This window comes from Gallus gallus, chromosome 31, assembly GCF_016699485.2.
Source record: "Gallus gallus isolate bGalGal1 chromosome 31, bGalGal1.mat.broiler.GRCg7b, whole genome shotgun sequence".
Classification (NCBI taxonomy): domain Eukaryota; kingdom Metazoa; phylum Chordata; class Aves; order Galliformes; family Phasianidae; genus Gallus; species Gallus gallus.
The window spans coordinates 117,472-136,734 of record NC_052562.1 but is presented as its reverse complement, the minus strand read 5'-3'; the positions used below and the strand labels follow the sequence as shown (position 1 = coordinate 136,734).

The 19,263-nt window shown below is 46.4% G+C and overlaps 2 protein-coding genes across 4 annotated transcripts in view; one reads left to right on the top strand and one right to left on the bottom strand.

Annotated features, from left to right (window-relative positions):
- DMBT1 (deleted in malignant brain tumors 1) overlaps window positions 1–19,263 on the bottom strand; it is a 44,778-nt gene that overhangs the window by 22,143 nt on the left and 3,372 nt on the right. Inside the window, exons 2-3 of the mRNA XM_040654043.2 lie at window positions 1,882–3,057; window positions 1,126–1,446 (exon numbers count right to left, since the gene is read on the bottom strand). Coding sequence (XP_040509977.1) covers window positions 1,126–1,446; window positions 1,882–1,954 — 394 coding nt within the window. The 5' untranslated portion in view covers window positions 1,955–3,057. The remainder of the gene's footprint in view (window positions 1–1,125; window positions 1,447–1,881; window positions 3,058–19,263) is intronic.
- Window positions 11,877–13,953, top strand: LOC769729. 3 transcript variants are annotated; one of them, XM_025145951.3, is made up of 2 exons: window positions 11,877–12,198; window positions 13,277–13,953. In XM_025145951.3, the coding sequence occupies exons 1-2, from the start codon at window positions 12,032–12,034 to the stop codon at window positions 13,722–13,724; spliced, it is 615 nt and encodes a 204-aa protein (XP_025001719.2). In that variant the 5' UTR covers window positions 11,877–12,031; the 3' UTR covers window positions 13,725–13,953. The 3 variants fall into 3 exon arrangements, with proteins under 3 accessions (XP_025001719.2, XP_025001721.2, XP_025001720.2); XM_025145953.3 differs by having other exon boundaries at window positions 13,177–13,953; XM_025145952.3 differs by having other exon boundaries at window positions 12,587–13,953.

Below are 19,263 nucleotides of genomic sequence, written 5' to 3'. Positions count from 1 at the left end.
GAGTTTAGGAGCAAATGGTCACAAACTTTTCTGGGCATGCATTCATCTACAATGCTTAAGAAAAAAGTGATTACAAACTTTGCTGGGCATGCAAACACCTACAGTGCTTAGGAGCAAATGATTAGAGACATTCTTGGGCAAAAAATCAACTTTAATGTTTAGGAGCAAATGATCAGAGTCTTTGCTGGGCATGTATTCATCTAGAATGCCTAAAGTAACCAGAGTAAATGACCAGAAACTTTGCTGGGCATGCAGTCATCTACAGTGCTTAGGAGCAAATGATAGAAAATATGCTGAGCATGCAGTCGTATATAATAATTAGGAACAAATGACTGAAACTTTGTGAGCATGCAATCATCATCAATGTTTAGAAATAAATGATCAGAATCTTTGCTGGGCATGCATAAATCTACAATGCCTACCAGCAACTGATCAGGAACTTTGCTGGGCATTCATCTGAAACATCTGTGGGTGACAAATGGTTTATCTCATCATAAAGGAGGTGCTAATGGAGAACTGGGTGCTTCAGCAAAGGCTACTGTAGGATGGCGAGACTCATGTCTCAGATGCTCTTAACCATATTGTCTAGACCTTATTATAGGAATGTCCTACACCTGGTTCAAAAGATGATTATTGTGGACATGGATATTCAAAGAGGCGAACAGAGATATAAGGAAGAAATTCTTTACTATGAGGGTGGTGATTGACCAGAGAGGCTGTGGATGCCCCATCCCTGGAAGTGTCCAAGGGATGGCTGGGGCCCTGGGCAGCCTGATCTGGTGAAAGTCAACAGGAGGTTTGGAAATAGATGTTCTTTAAGGTCCTTTACAACCCAAGCCATTATTTGATTCTATGATTCTATGACTCTATGTTTCTGTGATCTTCTGATTCTATGATTCTGATTCTGTGACTCTGTAGTTCTACAACATTAGCAGAACCTTTTCCCAGCCCCATGCTCTGTGCACTTCAAAAGCTCAGCCACTACAAAGGAGGGACAGTTCTGTCCACCATTTAATCCTTTGGCTGTCCCCAGCAGTTGGTGCAAGACAAAATCAAAGAATGCTTCAGGTTGGAAGGGACCTCTGGAGGTCATGTGATCCAAGACAAGACCGGAGCAAGCCTCACCTGAGCACACAACACTGACATCCTCTCCATGCCCACAGTTGTGGTTTCCCCAGGGCCGTGCCCTGCACTCGGAAAGAGCAGCTTCCATCCCAGTGCACTGCACGTTGTCCAACCAGATGGGATCCTTTCCTCGGCCATACCGAGCCCCACCAATGGCAGACAGCCCCATCCCACAGTCCAGCTGCCGGCACACCACATGGGCTCCTGCAAGGTTCCAGTGGTCATCACACACCGTCCCCCAGGTGCTGTTGTAGAACACCTCCAGCCGCCCCGTGCAGGAGTCAGGGCCATTCACCAGCCTGACTTGGAAAGGACCCGACACTGGCAAAGACAGCAAAGGGAAGGAGAAGTTAGTGGGAAATAGTAGAGAAAAAAAAACTGAGGAGCTGATGGAAAGGGATCTTTACAGCATCGACCTGTCTTTCCTATTCTACAGGAATAAGCAAGAGGAAGAAACAAACAACTACAATTTTATTATAATAATTTTAGTTATTATATAATATAACTAGCAAATAATATATATTAATATATATTAACATATTAATATATTAATATAATATAGCTAGCAAAGCCCAGGTCTTCCACCTACAAACAGACAAGAATATAGTTCCTCAAATTTTGGGCATGCCAAAATACATTATGACATTTTGCCAATTCCTTTTTATCTTGGAGCAATAGTAATTAAGCTGCAGAGAAATGAAGAAAACATCATTCCAGCATGGTCTTTTCCAAAATGTGAGAACACAAGGCACTCACCACACATCCCTGCGAGGATGAGGAGGATCCCCCCAGTTCCCAGCCAAGTACATGCAAGCAGCCTCTGCTCCATGGGTTGCCCAGACAGCAGTAGAAGACTTTTGGAAAAGTTGCTCCCAACCTAGTGGGATGCAGGAGACGGGCTCTGTAAAAACTGAGCTCAAGTCCACCATCAGCAAATGGAGAGGAAATTCAGCAAAACTCCATGGAGGCAGCTGCAGGAGAATGCATTCCAGTTGCTCCCCGGATTGCTGCTTGTGTTTGCGTAACACTGAGCCAAGTTTCTGAACAGGAACTGAATCTTCCACTTTCAGCTTTATCCATGGTGATGAGCAAGTGTGTTCTGAGAACACTGTGGGCATCTGGGGTCAGTCCCCTGGGTGAATTTTATAAGATGACAACAGAGAGAGGGTAGGGAAGTTACAAGGCTTGAAGGAACATCATCCTGCCCAGCTCCTCTCCTTTATCTCCAAGGAGACAGACAAAAGAAATGCAGCACCCAGTAGGCACAAACCCATGTAGAAACCCATGGTATCATCAGCCCCAGTGACTCTTCTTCTGCTTTGGCTCACCCAGGTCCAGGACATCGACCACCAGGATGCCTAGGTTCTTATCCACAGAGTTCCTTTCAATCAGGTCAACCTCTCACCTGTACCAATACATGCAGTTATTCCTCCTGCAGGTATAGGCCTCTTCATGGTACATGGCCTTCAACCATGGATCATAAGGGACAGGTTGAAAATAGCTTAGGTAGGTACCAGCCTTGGGTTCTTTTTAGGATTCAAATTCTGGAATAGAGATTGGGTTTCTTCCTGCCAGCAAATCTCACTTGGTCTTTGTTTAAGGAAAAATGGAGTCCACAGCCTGAACAAGATATGATTTCTTCATAGTTACCATGGTACAAAGAAATTAAATTAAAATTTGCTGTAACCACTTTACTTGGGTTTTCAGCTGTTCCCCATGCACAGGACATTGGTTCAGTATCTTCTTGCATTTCCCCTGTTTCTTTGGGGTCAAGCACCTGCCTCATGGCTCCTTGTGACAATAACAGACCAATCAATCTCTGAAGCTCACAGACATTCACATGCTTGTGCATTAGCTTTTTTTTTTTTTTCATGCAGCTTCCTGTTTGTGCACAAAAATTTCACGCACTTGCATTCCTGAAGAGGGCACTCACTATTTGGGGAAAAAAAAAGAGTGCTTTAAATTAGAGAAGTACCTTATAAGAAAACCCTCCTGTTAGACAGGTTAGACAGGGGTTGTTCACTCTTTCCTTGCTTAGAGGTCTGTATGATTTTTGGGGAGACAATCCAGTTCTACAGAATATTTTGGCTTCATCTGCTTGTTCTATTAATTCCCCAGATTCCAGCCTCTCAAACTGAGGCCTCCTGCATTTTCATGCAGATAATCTGTAGAGCTATGTCACAGAAAATCACAGAATTGTAGAGGTTAAAGAAACCTCCGGAGATCATGTAGTCTAACCCCTTGCTAATGAAGCCTTCTGGTGGGTCAGCCACGCCTCCCGGCTTTGTGGGAGTGGCTGCTGAGGGTGGGCTCTATCCCTTCATACAGGTCACTGGTTAAGATCTTGAACAAGATCGGACCCAGCATCAGCCCCTGGGGAACACTGCTAGCTTCAGACCTGCAACTCGACTCAGTGCCACTGATCACAGCTCTCTGTTCTCAGCCCACCTCACTGTCCATTCATCTAGTCCATGCTTCCCAAGATTCATGACAAGGATGTTGTGGGAGACAGTGTCAAAAGCCTTGTTGCATGGTACACAACATCCACTGCTCTCCCCTCATCTACCCAGCCAATGATGGCATTGGAGAAAGCTACCAGACTGGTCCAGCATGATTTCCCCTTGGTGAATCTATGTTGGCTACTCTTGATAACCTTCTTCTTGCAAAATGTAGCAGCCACCAGCAAAGGCAGTGAATATCGTAAGTGGAAAGAAATGGGTTTGAGTGATGCACAGAGAAATAATCCGCTTGAGGGGAAACTGCATTGGGAGTAATGGGGAATATTTTAAGAGGAGAGGAATGATGCATGATGAAATGCAGGTCTTGTGATGGAATGCAGGTTTTGTAAAGGGATGCAGGTCTTATGATAGTATGCATTTCTTGCAGTGGGATAAAGGTTTTGAAAAGGGATGCAAGTCCTACACTAGTTGTTCTCATCTGTTTGCTCTCCAATAATAGCATGGCATTTGGTCGATGGTTGTGGGGGGTGATGGAGATAGGAAGGGATGCAAGGTGATGGCCAAGAAAGAGGATGGGCTGGATGGATATGGGGAGATACCGGATTATTCCAGTTTTTGGAGATTCACAGAACATGGGCACCCATCCTCTGGTTTTGCACGCAGCTTTTATTAGGGGACGGGCTGTGCTTTGTGCTTGCTTAACACGCTGGAAACAACAAAGCCACCAGGAAACATGCCCTGAGAAAAAGAAGAAGAAAAAGAAAAGGAAGAAGAATAGGAAGAAGAGGAATAGGAAGAAGAGGAAGAAGAGGAAGAAGAATCATAGGAAGAGGAAGAAGTAGAAGAGGAAGAAGTCAAAGAGGAAGAAGAAGAGGAAGAAGAAGAGGAAGAAGTCAAAGAGGAAGAAGAAGAGGAAGAAGAAGAGGGAGGAAGAGAAAGAAGGAGGAGGAGAAGGAGAAAGAGAAGGGAAAGGGAAAGGGAAAGGGAAAGGGAAAGGGAAAGGGAAAGGGAAAGGGAAAAGGAAAGGGAAAAGGAAAGGGAAAGGGAAAGGAAAAAGGAAAGGAAAAGGGAAAGGAAACGGAAAGGTGTGGAGGAGTTGCAGTGACCCTGAGCTGTCTCTGTTCAGAAGGGCCTGCTGCTACTTGAACTGTCACAGTGCATTCTTGGCTGTTTCTCATTTTTTCTGGGTGAAATGGAAACCAAAAGCACTCGAGAAAATCTCTGCCCTCAGAAGCACTCAGGGCTTTGTCTGCATGCCTAATGAGGGACGCCCAGAGTGGCTTCATACAGCTGATCCAGCTGACAGGGGTGTGGTTAAAGAGAAACCACTGTTTTCCTGTTTCAGCGCAGCAGGAGGCCTAGTAGCTACAAATGACTGTTGAACATCAGTTTTGAACTGCAGTGCAGCACAGAAATGGACCTCAGAATTGGCCCAGAAGTGTGTGAAGAGCACTGAGCAAAATATGATTAAGGTATACCAACATTCGCATCCGTAATGATAGGAAAATATGCAATCTAAGTTGTTTTTGAGATCACTTATGGATATTGTGTAGTAATCTGGGACACTGTTGCATGTGCAGTGCTGTTTTCAGTTCTGCATCCTATTGAAAAGGTGCCTCCAGTTTTCCCTGTCAGGGACAGAATCTGCTGATTTTCATCTTTTATAACCTATTTCTGCCTAGAAAAGGTATTATCGTTTCATAATGCTACAACAGATAATTTTGGCTTGTATCCTTTATAATCAATGTAGGCATGGATCCATGACAAAACAATGGTACAAAGATTCCATATACATCATGTGTCAATCATAAACTCAAATAGTCTCAAATAGTAAGCCTGTGCCTATAAAGCCTCAGATACAATAAGCAATTGTAGGTTTGGTAAAAGTGAAATTATCCCAGCAATCTAAATTTAGTTCTGTTACTTGATAACAATTTTCATAGTTTTCTGGTTTGAAGGTAGCAATGTATACTGCTCTAGCTCTGGTGGGTCTTTGGTAAGCAGACACATTAATTACCCAGCAACCAATCTGTATTTTCTCCCCTGGGATGACATGGAGCCTAGACATCCAAAGAGAGTGTCTCCAGCCCTTTAAGCAAATTTCACTCCATGGAAAGCTAAAGTAGACAGATTTAGGTCTAAAATAGGCTTTGGGGTGTTCCAGTGCTTGCAGTGTATTTGTGCAGCGCAAGGGTCTTGTGCTTTGGCCAATGCAACTGTAAATTTAAACAAGCCTTACTCGCCTTTGCCATTGCTGCTGAAGTCACAAAAGTGGGTTCCACCACAGTAAAGTTATACCAAAAATGCCACCTGTTAGTGGCACAATACTTCATCATTCCTAAGCCAGGGATACCATGGATGTTATACTTCGTGTGTGACCTTTTCATGTGTAGATTCATTGAACATTCTACAGAAGACATGTCTCTCTATCCCAGTCCCACATATGTTTGGAATGCATTTTGACTCCATGCATAACCACAGTAGCCAAGTTTAAATTTTCCTTGGTGGAGTATAACCCACTACATCCTGTGTATCTCACATTAGCTTGTGACCATGGCCACTCAGGGTCTTTCTGGCCACAAATCAAAGGAGATTGTATTAGGGTTGGGGTAAAACATAGTATTGTTTTATTGAACATATTCAGCCTGGTGAGTCATCCTTAGACCTAGGTCCCTCTGTCTATGTGTGGGTCATTGGGACTCCTGTGAACACAAAAGGAAAGAAAACCTGCTCAGTTGTATTAAAAACAAGGTGAGATCCACCAAGTGCTGAGCAGTTTATACGAGGGACGTGAAATAATGGAGAAGCCAAGAATATGTTTGCACCAGTAGCCTGATGCTCCCCAGAATTACTGTAACTCTTTTACACTAGATGGACTTTTACCTGTTCTATTTTCTCTAGGGTATCCTGGGAAGTAACAGCAGCTCCTTTAACTCACCAAATTCCCAGGAATTCAACCTCCTGTGCTGGTCCCTGGCACAGGGAATTTGAGTCTGGAATTTCCAATCCTAATTTGACTAGTGTTCCCTGAATGTCTTCCACTGTGTCTTTTTCACTTTCTCAGCTCCTTCCCCCTATCCAGATGTTATCAACATACTGATATATGGTATGGTCAGGTGGAACAGGAATCTCTGCTAAAAACTTAGCCAAAGCATTATGGGTATTAGAGATTGTTGACATTCTCATTGAAGCCTCTTAAATGCACACTTGGTCTTCCTCCAGATACAAGCAAACATATCCTGCTCAAGGAGAGAAATTGTGAGAAACTTCTTAGCCTCTAAGGCAGCCAATGAGGAGTGAGCAGCTCCCTGTATCAGTGTCACTACCTCTCCAATGTTTGCAATTGAGGCAGTTAAAGGTGCAGTTTTAGCATCTGACTGTTGATATTCTACTGTGAAACACCATTGTCCAGTTGGTTTTTCACTGGCCACACTGGTGAATGGTAAGGCAAATGAGTCCTTTCAGCCATGGCTCTTTTTTCCAATTCTGTCATCACTCCATCAATCCACATAAGTGCTGCTGCTGGCAATGGATATTGTCAGACATTGGGGATTTTTCAGGGGGTACAGGCTGAACAAATGAGGAAGTATCAGCCATTTCTCACAAAGCTTGCTATCCAGACCCTTCCCCACCTTCATAACTCTCCTCAGGATGCTTTCAAATACATTTATGTCCCTCTAATACTGTGGCACGCAAACCAGCACACAATGCTCAAGGTGAGGCCACACTTCTAGGAACACAGCATCTACAGTGTCTCTGGGCAGCCTGTTCCAGTGCCTCACTACCTCTGAGTAAAGAACTTCCTCCTAACATCTGGCCGCCTTCTTCTATGACCAGGTGACCCACCTAGTGGGTGAGGGAAAGGCTGTAGATGTGGTCTACGTAGACTTCAGCAAAGCCTTTGACACTATTTCCCACAGCACTCTCCTGGAGGAGTTGACAGCCTATAGCTTGAACTGGAGTACTTTTCGCTGGCTGAAAACTTTTCGCAGTCTGGATGGCTGGGCCCAGGGAGTGGTGATGAATGGAGTTAAATCCAGCTGGCAAACAGTCACAAGTGGTGTTCCCTAGGAGTTGGTATTGCAGCTGGCCCTGTTTAATATCTTTATTGATGATCTGGACAAGAGCACTGAGTGCACCCTCAGTAAGTCTGCAGATGACACCAAGTTGGCAGAAAATGTCTATCTGCTTGGGGGTAAGCAAGGCCCTACAGAGGGACCTGGACAGGCTGGATAGCTGGGTTGAGACTAGTGGAATGAAGTTCAACAAGACCAATTGCTGGGTCCTGTACTTTGGCCATAACAACTTCAGGCAGTGCTACAGGCTTGGGGCAGAGTGGCCTCACAAGATAAGGAGATAGGTCCCAAAAAGTGCTGCCTCACCTTCACAAGGCCCCTTCCTCCATCAGCACTTTGCTATGTCAGTGAGGTGACATCCTTCTACTCTTTCACTGAGTGTTTGGGACATGGACCTTTTTGCTTTTCAGTCTTTTATAGGTTTATCCTGCTTTTCTGGTGGGGACATTTGGGCAGAGAGCAGTTTGGAGGCAATCCCCAGTGAAGCAAGCTGTCACATCAGTCTTCCAAAACCACAACAGATGGGACAAGCTGAGATGGGCAGCAGAAGGAGACCCAGTTTGCTGATTTCTCAGTGGAGCAGTGGGAGAAGCAGATGAGACAACCCAACCCTCCATTGACTGGAGATGATCCCAGGAGGTTGGTTCAGAAGGGGATCCTCTAAGTCTCACATCATATCCCATAGGATGTGCTGGTGGATGGCATATCCCAGGGCATCTCAGAAGAACAAAAGGGCCTGGTGTGGGTTGGTTAGAGGAGACAAAGCTAGAAACTTCTACCAAGATAAGATGGCTTGGCATGGAGGTGGGGTCTGAAAGCAGAGGTCAGCAGAAGAGGGAAACAGCTATTAATTAAATCAAAGTTAGATCTCTCCTGGAGACACAGAGCAACAGAGGAAGGCTTAACTGATGTGCCCAAATTGTGTAGAGGAAGAGAAGAAACCTGTTATCTACTGGGGCCCCAGGGCTACAGTTGCAGTTTCCTGGGTCTGCCCTGCTCCACCCTGAACGCACGTTCACACCCAGGGCAGGGAGGCAGGGAGTTGCCCAAACTGTGAGATGTACCCTGCACTGCTTCTGGTGGGGACAGAGTTAATTTCCTTCTGAGCAGCTCGTGTCATGCCTGAGTTTGGATTTATGATGAAAACAATGAAGGCACGCAGATGCTGTTGTCGTGGATCAGTGCTTGCACAGAGCCTGGACTCTTCAGCTTGTCATGCTGCAGCAGTTGCGGGGACACAATCACACAAGATGACCCCAAAAGGTCCAACGATCTTTTGCACCTTTGCTGCTTATTTTCTGCTGCTGCTGCTGGAGAGGATTTCAATGCATTTTTTGTAAATTTGGGATAACTCCTTTTTAATGTCAGGACAGAAAGTCCACACTCCCTGCAGGGAACATCAGGAAGAGGTGGGTAAAAAATGAAACTAAAGAACAGTGCTACAGTTTGGTAACAAGACTTTAAAAATACATATTAGAATTAAATTAAATTAAATTGATAGATAAATACATAATTATAAAAAATCCACGCAAAATTAAATATAATTACCCACAGCTGCTCAGCATACAGGGGAACATCTCAGCCCTTCCACAAGCCCATTGCACAGCTCAGTGCTTGCAGCATGCAGCAGGAAGCCCCAGGGAGATTTCTGTTGAGTGCAGAATGGGAGGGAGCTGAGCCAATTATGTGTGTGTGTGGGGGGGGGGGGGGAGGAAAAAAAAAAAGGAGAAAGAAGTTTCCATTCTTGCACCAATCACTGCAGAGGCTGCTGGAATAACAGCTAAACCAGAGAAGGGGCCTCATTTTTCCTTCTCTAACAGATGAGTTTCCTTCCCATTGCCCTCAGTACTGGAGCCAAAATACTTCAGGATAGCAAGGGAGAATGCTTGATGACAGCACAGCTATTGCATTTGCTGGGGGATAAGCTCCTGAAGCTTTGAGGAAAAGATGAATCCAAAACGCTGCCAAAGGGTTGAAGAGCAGAAAATCAATGCAAGAATCATGCAGTAATGCAGGTTGAGGTGTTGCACAGGAAACGTGTGCTTGTTTCAACATGCTTTGTTTTATGTTAAAGGCTCTGCCATCAAAAGGTTAGTTGTGCATTAGCACACAGCTGGGCAGCACGGCCACTCTGCGTACTTGGGATCTTGTGCAAGGTCGGATCCCTTCTCTTGGTCACACTCACTGGGAACTCTCAGAGCTGGATTAGTGAGTAGAGCTGTTTGTTGAAGCAAAAGACTGCAAATTCTTCTGGATTTCTGGTGATAAATATACTGTCTGCAGAGCATGTGTGAGCATCAATAATGTAAATAATACAGCCAGCTGAAAATGTGTTAAATCATGGAATAGTCCCATAGAGATTTCTAAGTTTCCCAAGGAAGTACTCTGTACAACAGAGAATGCAAATTTCACCTAAGAGGTGTTCCTGTGTGGGAAGAGAGATTCAGCTCATCGACTGGTCCCAGCAGCGTCCTCCTCACTGATCTGCAATGGTGTCTTCCCCTAAACTCCTTCTTTTCTAAGCTGTCTCTATAGTATTTTCTTACATTCGGGTGGAGCTTGAGTGACTCTAGACAAACATACCTTATTTCTTTACATTTACTTATTAAACATGTTTTTGACATAAAGGTGGAAAGCTGCCAGCTCAGGGTGAGAACTCCGCAAATTTGGCCGTGATTATTTTTGTCATAGAGATTTGTATGGTGCTTTGTTTCAGATTTTTGATGAAAATAGTGCTGATGATGCACTGGTGGTTCAATCATTGCTAATTGTTTCATCCTTCATCCCTTTGACCTGCGGAACAGCACTCAGCCTCACAAGAGTCAGAATGTAAGGTAGGTTATTTAAGGTGTATACACTGGCACACAGAGGGCTCGTACTGCCCCAATTGCACAACGAGTGGTTCTCAAGCAGTCATATTTATACCACACAATATGCACACTCATAATTCCACGAAGCAAGTAATGCTTACTCATTCTAGACAGTGGGTTGTCTTATGCTAACTAATTCTGTGAATGTCTTCTTGTTTTTCACTCCTTCTTGGACATGCACAGTGTACAGTCAAGTCTTTTTGAATATGATTTCCTTTGTGGTGATTAGTTGGGTTTCTTATCCGAAGGCTTCAGGCCCGGAATTCCAGAAGCTTCTTCCTTTGCAATGTGCTATTGATAAGCGAAAGCCTTGCCCCCTCTCTACCAAACTCCCAAGTCCTGCCTATTCCTAGTAAACCACTCCCCAAACTCTGCCTCTGAAGTAAGGGTTCCTCCCTCCTTGAATTTCTTAGAAGGGGACCCCCCTGTACCGGTACAAGTGCTCCCCCTGTACAGGGACCATCCTAAGGTCTCTGCCTTCACTCACCTTCATCCACCAAGCCAGTGACCTTGTCATTGGAGCAGATCAAATTAATAAGGTAGGACTTTCCCCTTCACAGACCCAGGCTGACTCTGCCTGATGGGCATCAGATTGACCATGAGCCAATGGGATCCTGGGGGGCATTACAAAGAGCGAGGCCAGCAAGTCGAGGTGGGGGGCTCCTCCCCCTCTACTCTGCCCTGGGGAGGGCACATCTGGAGTGTTGAGTCAAGTTCAGGGCTCCCCAGTTCAGGGCAGAGAAGGAACTGGGCCCAAAGATGATGAGTGGCCTGGGGCATCTCCTGTATAAGTGATGTCTAACTCAATTTTCTTCATCCTTCCAAAGGTTTGGAGCCCACTTCATCCCACAGTGCATAGCTATCATACTGAATCATTCTGAACGAGTTTTGAGATGAACTGCATTGCAAACACTGTTGCATTGCAAACATATTGTTGCAGTGCAAATGAACAGTATTGCTCACCAGTAAATCATGGAGCAGTTGAATTCACTGCTGCTTGTGACCCTTCCACCGCCACATGTAAACCTATAGTTTAATGTGACCCATGGAACAAATAACATTGGGACACACAGTATCACAATTAACACGAAGGACAGAATACCTACATTTGTATTTAGCAGATACCCTGACTTCCTCCTTCATGGTCAGGATGTGGGTGGAGCACTCATTGTTCTCTGAGCATAAACAAAACCTCAGCCTTGGAATTGTGGACATTTTCCAGCTGGATCCTATTAGAGCCAGAGCTGGAGATGGAGCAGGAGAGCACAGCCCTCTGCCTCGCTCCACCCAGGAATTCCGTGTGCAAGAACTGCCCCTTATGAGACCTGCAAAGCCCTACAGGATGTGGGGGAGGAGCGCATGCCCTCCTCCCATAGGGGGAGTTGGACTTACCCACCCTTGGTTTTTGTTTTTGTTTTTTTTTTTTTTTTTTTTGCTATCTTTGCACCACTGCAACACTTTTGCAGCTCCACAGCATTGCTCCCAGGACTGAGTAAAGAAGATGCCACCAAAAGAGAAGAAGGAAAACGACAAGCCTTGCAATGACAACTGTCAGCCCAAACCACAGGGTAAGGGTGTAGAGAGCCTGATGAAGAACATCGATGTGTGCCGCAGTGTGGGCCTGGAGATCATCAATAGAACCAGGACAGTGACACTGACGGACTTCAGGTGGGTGCCCCTCTCTCTCCTGCTGCTTTCTGCCACCCTGCCTATGAGGGACATCCCTGAAATGCCTTTGGAGAGAGGCTCAGTGCTAAGTGCCAAGTGCCGGTGCAATTTCCTGCATGTTCCTCCATCTCATGGTGGACCTTCCTCTGTTTGCACTGTACTGCTGCACACACTTCAGGAAATTCCTGCCTTGTCCCCATCCTTATCCAATTCTTTCCTTTCCTTGTATTTATTCTTTCCTTTTTTCTTTGGAGGCCTTGCTCAGATTCCCTGCTGTTATCAGGGTGAGTTCTTGTCCCTTCCAGCTTGGGGGAGTCAATCATGAGCACACATTCAAACCATGCGAGCATTACAGCTCCTTTCCCTTTTGCTGTTTCCCTCCCATCAGATACCCATACCATTGCTGAGAATCCCTTGAGCCACCTCCTCTTCTGCATCAGTGGTTCCAGCTCTCCCAATGGGACAGTTTCTCCTATCCTTTCACCATCTCGGTGGACCTCTATAGAACTCTTTACATGTCTCCCTTGTACTGGGGGCAAGTACTGGACACAGGACTCCAGGTGTGACCTCAGCTGTGCTGAGCAGAAAGGCAGGATCTCTTCCAGCTTCAGGCAGTGCTTTGCCTGATACAGCCTACAGCACCCTCAGCCCTATTGGCATCAAGGGCAAATTGCTGATCTTGTCCTTTTCTGCCACTGCTTCCAGCTGGGTGTCCCCAGGGTAACCCAGTGCTGGAGTTACTCCTCCCCAGCTGCAGAACCTGCACTTCTCCTTATAGGACTGCATAAGGCTCACATGCACAGAGAGCACAGCTTGGGTCCAACAAGGCTGGGTAAAGAGGCTTGGTAGGGACACTGAGGTCCCTGCAATCATGCTTCCTCTGGCGATGCTGTGCACTGGTGGTTCTGGGAGTGGTAATTCTGGCTCAGGGATGCTTAGCATTGGTGATGCTTGTACTGATGATGCCCTGCTTGTTAGGGAATACTGAGTCTCATTCAACACCTCTGCAAATGAGCTTCCCTTGTGCCTCCATCCACTGGACTCCAGCTGCTCTTTCTCACCAACCCTCCTCCTACAGGAGTTATTGCTTCAGTGGCAAGATCGTGACCACTCTGCCCTTTGAAATTGGCCCAGACTCCAAAGGAATATGCATCTTTGCAAAAACTCCCTACAGCCTGCGAGGGAGCGTGGGGACTGTGGTCTGCAAGGCTGACACTTTCTTTTTGGCCATCACATTCTCCAACCCCTATGACTACATCCTTTACAAAATCGAGTTTGCCTTGGAGATCTTCACAGAGCCGAACCACCTGGGAAACCTCGGTGATGTCTTCTCCAAAATGATGAAGAGCAAGCCATACTGCGGCTCCTCACTCTTCCAGCGAGCCGCGCTTGAGTCCGAACATGAAACCCTGGAGGTCTCCAAGGGGAGCATTCGTGTCCAAGCCAAGATGTCCAACAACCGGAAAGCCATCCTGAAAGTCCAGGTTGAAGACATGGATCCACCACCCTACAGTGAAGGCATGTGAGGGAAGATGGGCACCACTGCTGCCAAAAGGATCCCATGGGAGATGTTCAGCAAGGATGCAGCAAGGCTTCTCCAGTTGTGGTGGAAGGAGGTGGATTGTGATGATGGATCCCATGGGAGATGGAATCACCACCTCAGTGGCTTTGCTACATAGCTAACAGTGCTCTCCAGCTTGCAAACTAGCTCATGATTGCATATGATAACCAATAAATATATTATTATCCTCTCAAGTTGCATATATTCTTTCAGGAAGGCTCAGTGCATGGAGAAAAGCTCTGACAGCAGCATCTTGGCAAGACACAGTGACACCATGCTGTCACTGTGTCCTTCCCTGTTCTGGTGTCCTGGCTCTGCTTGGGATGTCTTAGGTCAGCATAAATGCTGGTGGAGAGCAGCACCCCTGGGAGGTGGAAGTTAAAATTTGTGTTAGGATAAGGGGTAGAGGTAGAGTTAGGGAGAGGGTTCACGTTAGATTTAGGGGTAGGGTTTAGGGGTAGGAGTAGCATTAGGGCTAGGAGTAGGGTTAGGGCTAGGAGTAGGACTGGGAGGACCAACAAAGATGATGAGGGGCCTGGAACAGGCTGAAAGACCTGGGACTGTTCAGCATGGAGAGGAGAAGGCTTGAGAGGAGACATGGTCAGTGCTTATAAGTAAAGGACAGGAGTCAAGTGGATGGGGCCAGGCTCTTTTCTGCCCCAGTGGCAGAACTAGGGGCAATGAGCAAAAACTGGAACACAGTTCCATATGAACATATGGAAAAATTTCTTCACTGTCAGAGTAATAGAACAGCGGAGCAAGCTCTGGAGAAACCAGAGAGGTTGTGGAGTCTCCTTCTCTGGAGATAAACAAAATTTGCTTGGATGCTTTCCTGTGCAAACTGATCACGGGAACCTGTTTTAGTAGAGGTTTGGACTAGATGATCTCCAGAGGTCCCTTTCAACCCCTCCAGCTCTGATTCTGTCTCATTGTCAACACTATTATCAACATCAACGTGTCATCTTCAATCCGTGGGTCCTACTGGTGACCTGGGCAAGAGTGTGGGTGAGCAGGATATCACAGATGCCCTGCTCCAGCCCCTCAGAGGTGACACCATGGTGATTAAGGCACAGAAGAAGGCAAGAGAGCTGCTTGAGGAGTGATGGGGCCATCATGGAGTCCAGGAGTTTGGTGAGTGTCTCAATGATCTTCAGTTTGTGGGAGAGAATTGGGGTTGCATCACCCAACCCTGAATAATTGGGGTTTGGGATGGGAGGCCAAGTGGGATCAGTATTGGGTCTTGGGGATTGATGGGGTTGTGCCCCCTTAAAAAGTAATGTAGTGGGGTCTTATTGGGCTGAGGCTTCCTCAGTGCACACAAAGATGGAAGCCACCACCAGGCAGTGGACAGTGTGAGAGCACAGAGCGGGGACACTCTACAGCCTCCTCAGTCCCCTCACCCTGTCCTCCTCTCACTCCTGCCATCACACTTTGCTGCCAGGGGGTGTGAAGTCCTGTGGGGAAATATGGAGGGGTTGTGGGGGTACAGGAATAGGTTTGAGAGGCACTGGCTTGGGGCTGGCATGAGACTAGGGAGGACCAGGGGGATACTGGGAGATACTGGGGTAGGACTGGAAGATACTGAGGTGAGCAAGCATGTTGTAGGCTAGGCTGAAAGACACTGTGGGCTCTCACTGCACTCCCATCGGACATAAAATTATAAAGTCATAGAGTCATAGAGCCAATAAATAGTAGTCACAGAGTCAGAGAGTCATGGAATTACAGGCCACCTTGAGGCCTCTCCTCCATCTCCTCTCCTCTGGAACAAACAAACAAATAAAGTGCCCTCAGCATCTTCTCACACACTTTACCCTCCAGACCCTTCCCCAACTCCATAGCCCTCCTTTGGATGTTCTCGAACAGTTTTATGTCCTTTTGATGTTGTAGGGCCCAAACTGCACACAGTGCTCAAGGTAATGCTGCACCATTGCAGAAGAGTTATCAGCCTGGATTCACTAAGGGGAAGTCATGTTTGCCCTACGATGCTTTTATGATGAAATCTCCAGCCTCCTCCAATGGATGACATGGGTTCTGTGAATATTGTCTTTCAGGTAAGCTTTGACACTCTCACCCATAAGACCCTAAGAAGGAAGATGTTGGTAGGGACAGGATGAGCAGACAGTGAGTTAGATCAAAAACTGTCTGAACAGCTGGACCCAGAGGATAGTTGTGAGTGGTGCAAAGTCTACTTGGAGGCCAGTAATGAACAGAGTACCTCAGGGACTTCCTGGTGGCAGTAGGCCTTGAAAGGAACGTTCATAGAATCACAGAATGACTTGGATTGGAAGGGACCTCAAAAATCATGTAGTTCTAACCCCCCTGCCATGGGCAGGGCTGCCAATCACTAGATCAGCCTGGCCTTTGATGCCCATGTAAAAAGTCAGTCCTTCTACTGCTAGTAAGCTCCTTCCAAGTATTGGAAGATCACAGTGAGGTCTCCCCAGAGCTCTCTCTTCTCTAAGATAAACAGTCCCAACTCCCTCAACCTTTCATCACAAGAGAGGTGCTCAGCCCTCTGAACATCTTCATGGCCCTCCTCTGGATCCATTTCAACAGCTCTATATCCTTGTTGTGCTGGGGGCCCCAGGGCTGGACACAGTGCACCAGATGGGGCCTCACAAGGGCAGAATAGAGGGAGACAATTTCCTCCCTCTCTCCACTGCCAACCTTCTGTTGATGCAGCCCAGGATACCATTGCCCTTCTGGGCTGCGAGTGTACACTGCTGGCTCATATCCAGCTTTTCATCCATCAGGACCCCTAAGTCCTTCTTGGCAGGTCTGCTCTCAGGGAGCATGAATCCTTAGCTAAACAACATTCATCATAATACTAAAACTCACATCCATAGGTCAAAAAGACCCCTGCCCAGGTGAATACCCTTCCCCTGAGCATGTGTAGTAGCGATATATCCAGCAATATTATAATCACTGTGTGAAAATTACTAACCAATCATCTGAGGAGGACTGGAAAATTACTAATTTTGTAACTTTTGTGTATGAATTTTGTGTGGATAGTTTCTTGCATGTGCTTCATCTGTGGGAAACCACCGAGCACCCAGGCTAGCACAATCCTGAAATAAGTATGCAATGCCTCTCCTGAGTGTGCAATGATTGTATTGCATACCAGGCTTTTCAGACGAGGTGACCCAGAGAAGCTGTAGATACCCCATCCCTGGAGGTGTTCAAGGCCAGGATAGATGGGGTCCTGGGCAACCTGATCTAGTGGGTAGCAATCAGCCCACATCAGCAGTTTAGAACTGAGTGGGCCATAAGTTCCCTCCCAACCCAAGCCATTCTGTGATTCTGTGGTTCTGTTATTCTGTAACAGGCTGGAGACATGGGCAGACAAAAATCTCATGAAGTTCACCAAGGAGAAATTCATAGTCCTGAACCTGAGAAGGAAAAATCCCAGCACATGAGGACATGCAAGGGCACCCAACTGGAAGCAGATGGCAGAAAAGAATCAAAGGAGTCCTGGTGGACACCAAGTTAGTCATGAGTTAGCAATGTGCCTTTCTTGCTAAGAAGGCCAATGACCTTATTGGCTTTATCAGGCAAAGTATCACCAGCAGATCAAGAGAGTTGAACCTTTCCTTCTCCACAGCATTGGTGAGGCTGCATCTGGTGTTCCGGGTCCACTTCTTGGCCCCCCAGTAGAAGAAAGACCTGGCCTCCAAGATGATGAAAGAATTGGAACACCTCTCCTATGAGGAGAAGCTGGGGGAATTGGGACTGCCCAGGGTGCATCTTACCAATGTGTGTAAATACCTAAAAGGATACTGGAAAGAGGATGGAGCCAGGATATTTTTAGAGGTGCACCAGGCCACAACAGGAGGCAATGGGTACAGACTGGAACAAAATATTCTGTCTAAACATCGGGAAGTATTTCTTTACTGTGCAGGTGAGGGAGCACTAAAACAGGCTGCCCAGAGAGGCTGTGGAGCAGTGCTATAGTCATTAGTCTTAGGCATTAAGGTGGGTTTACATGGTATTGCTGTCCAAGAGGTCCTCCAACGCCTCCTAGTGGATAAACTACAAAAGGTGAAAGCTAGGGGAGAACCTCAGCTGAAGTAAATGCAATAGAAAAGAGACAACCTGCCTCTATGCAAAGGGAAAGAGCAAAATGAGGAAACTGGGGAGCACTGTCAGTCAATGCTGAATGTAAGAGATGATGGAAAATGTTTACATAAATGCCTGTCTCCAAGTTACTTAAATGGGCTGGCAACTTCTTTTGTACAGCAGCGATACGCAGTTCCTTCATTATCTCTTCACAGTCCTGTGGGATCTGCACCAGAGAATGGGAGTAACACTGGGTGACTTAAAGTAAAGGCAGGAGAGCCAGAGAGTGTGAAAGAGAGGATCCTGAAGAGAAATCCAAACCTACAGTATCTCTCACCCCCACTACAGTGCTCATACTGCACTGGCTAAATAGGTGAAAACATTAAAATTATCAGAGGAGGTCGCTGTTGTGCAACCTGTGGACCACATCCTCCTAGGTGACCTCTGTGCAGAACTTGCAAACACTCTGTGCACGAGGTCACAACACACCTGTATTCCTTTGGGTCAGGGTTCTGCAGGGAAGGAAACAAGGATCTGCTCAGGAAAAAAGTCTGGAGGGCATCAGATGGAAAGGTGGGAGAAAAACAGCCACCACTGAAGTACTAAAAGAAATCCAGCAGGTACCCAAATGTGAGAATTAAACAGGAGTTACATGCTGTGCAAAGGACATTGGAGATTCGGAAGGTACAATGTTGTAGGTTCTAATATAACATCTCAACCACTCTATAACCCGGTAAAAAGAAATGCAGTCCAGGAGTGGACCCCACAACACAGAGACTCAGGACTACATCCGCAAGTGTGGGCACCTCACAATTACTGCATGTTGGCCTACTCAAATCATGGTGGTGCTCAAGATGTTATGCATCTTCACCAGTTCTGAAAGGACACAGTACAAGCTCTCCTGGGCTCCATGTAATTTCCTTGGATATATGTTATTTTTTTAAATCTTATATCACCATCTCTTGCTCAGCTCATGTGTAGCCACATCTTGAGAAAGAGATTCTTGGACATCTATGCCAATTTTGCAAACCAATATTGCATGCCAATTTTGCTATTACAGCGTATTCAATTCAAACACGTTATACAGACAAGGGGACACATTCACTTCTGTGTTAAGAGCCGGATAGAGTGGACAGAGTGGAATAGAGTGTGAAGAGCTGCCTCTGAGAAACAGCCACGATCAGGTTGAGAGCTGGTAGGTGAAAATCAGGGACCAGACCAATAAAGGACATCTGGTGGTCAGGGTCTACTACAGCTGCCTGATCAGGGGAGCCTGTGGATGAGGGTTTATTGCTTCAGCTGCAGGAAGTGTTGTGCCTGCAGGCCCTCATCCTGATGGGGGATTTCAAGCACTTCAATGGCATGGCTGGGCAAAGACCTGCTGGTCAAACTGTGGGATAAGGACATGGCAGTGGAAACAAGGACATGTGTCCTAGGAAGAATACAGG

What these genes read in the sequence shown, in the direction of transcription:
- LOC769729 (XM_025145951.3), top strand. Translation starts at nt 12,032, where the DNA reads ATGCCACCAAAAGAGAAGAAGGAAAACGACAAGCCTTGCAATGACAAC. An exon ending in GTGACACTGACGGACTTCAG is followed by an intron (nt 12,199 to 13,276) that starts GTGGGTGCCCCT and finishes CTCCTCCTACAG; the next exon opens with GAGTTATTGCTTCAGTGGCA.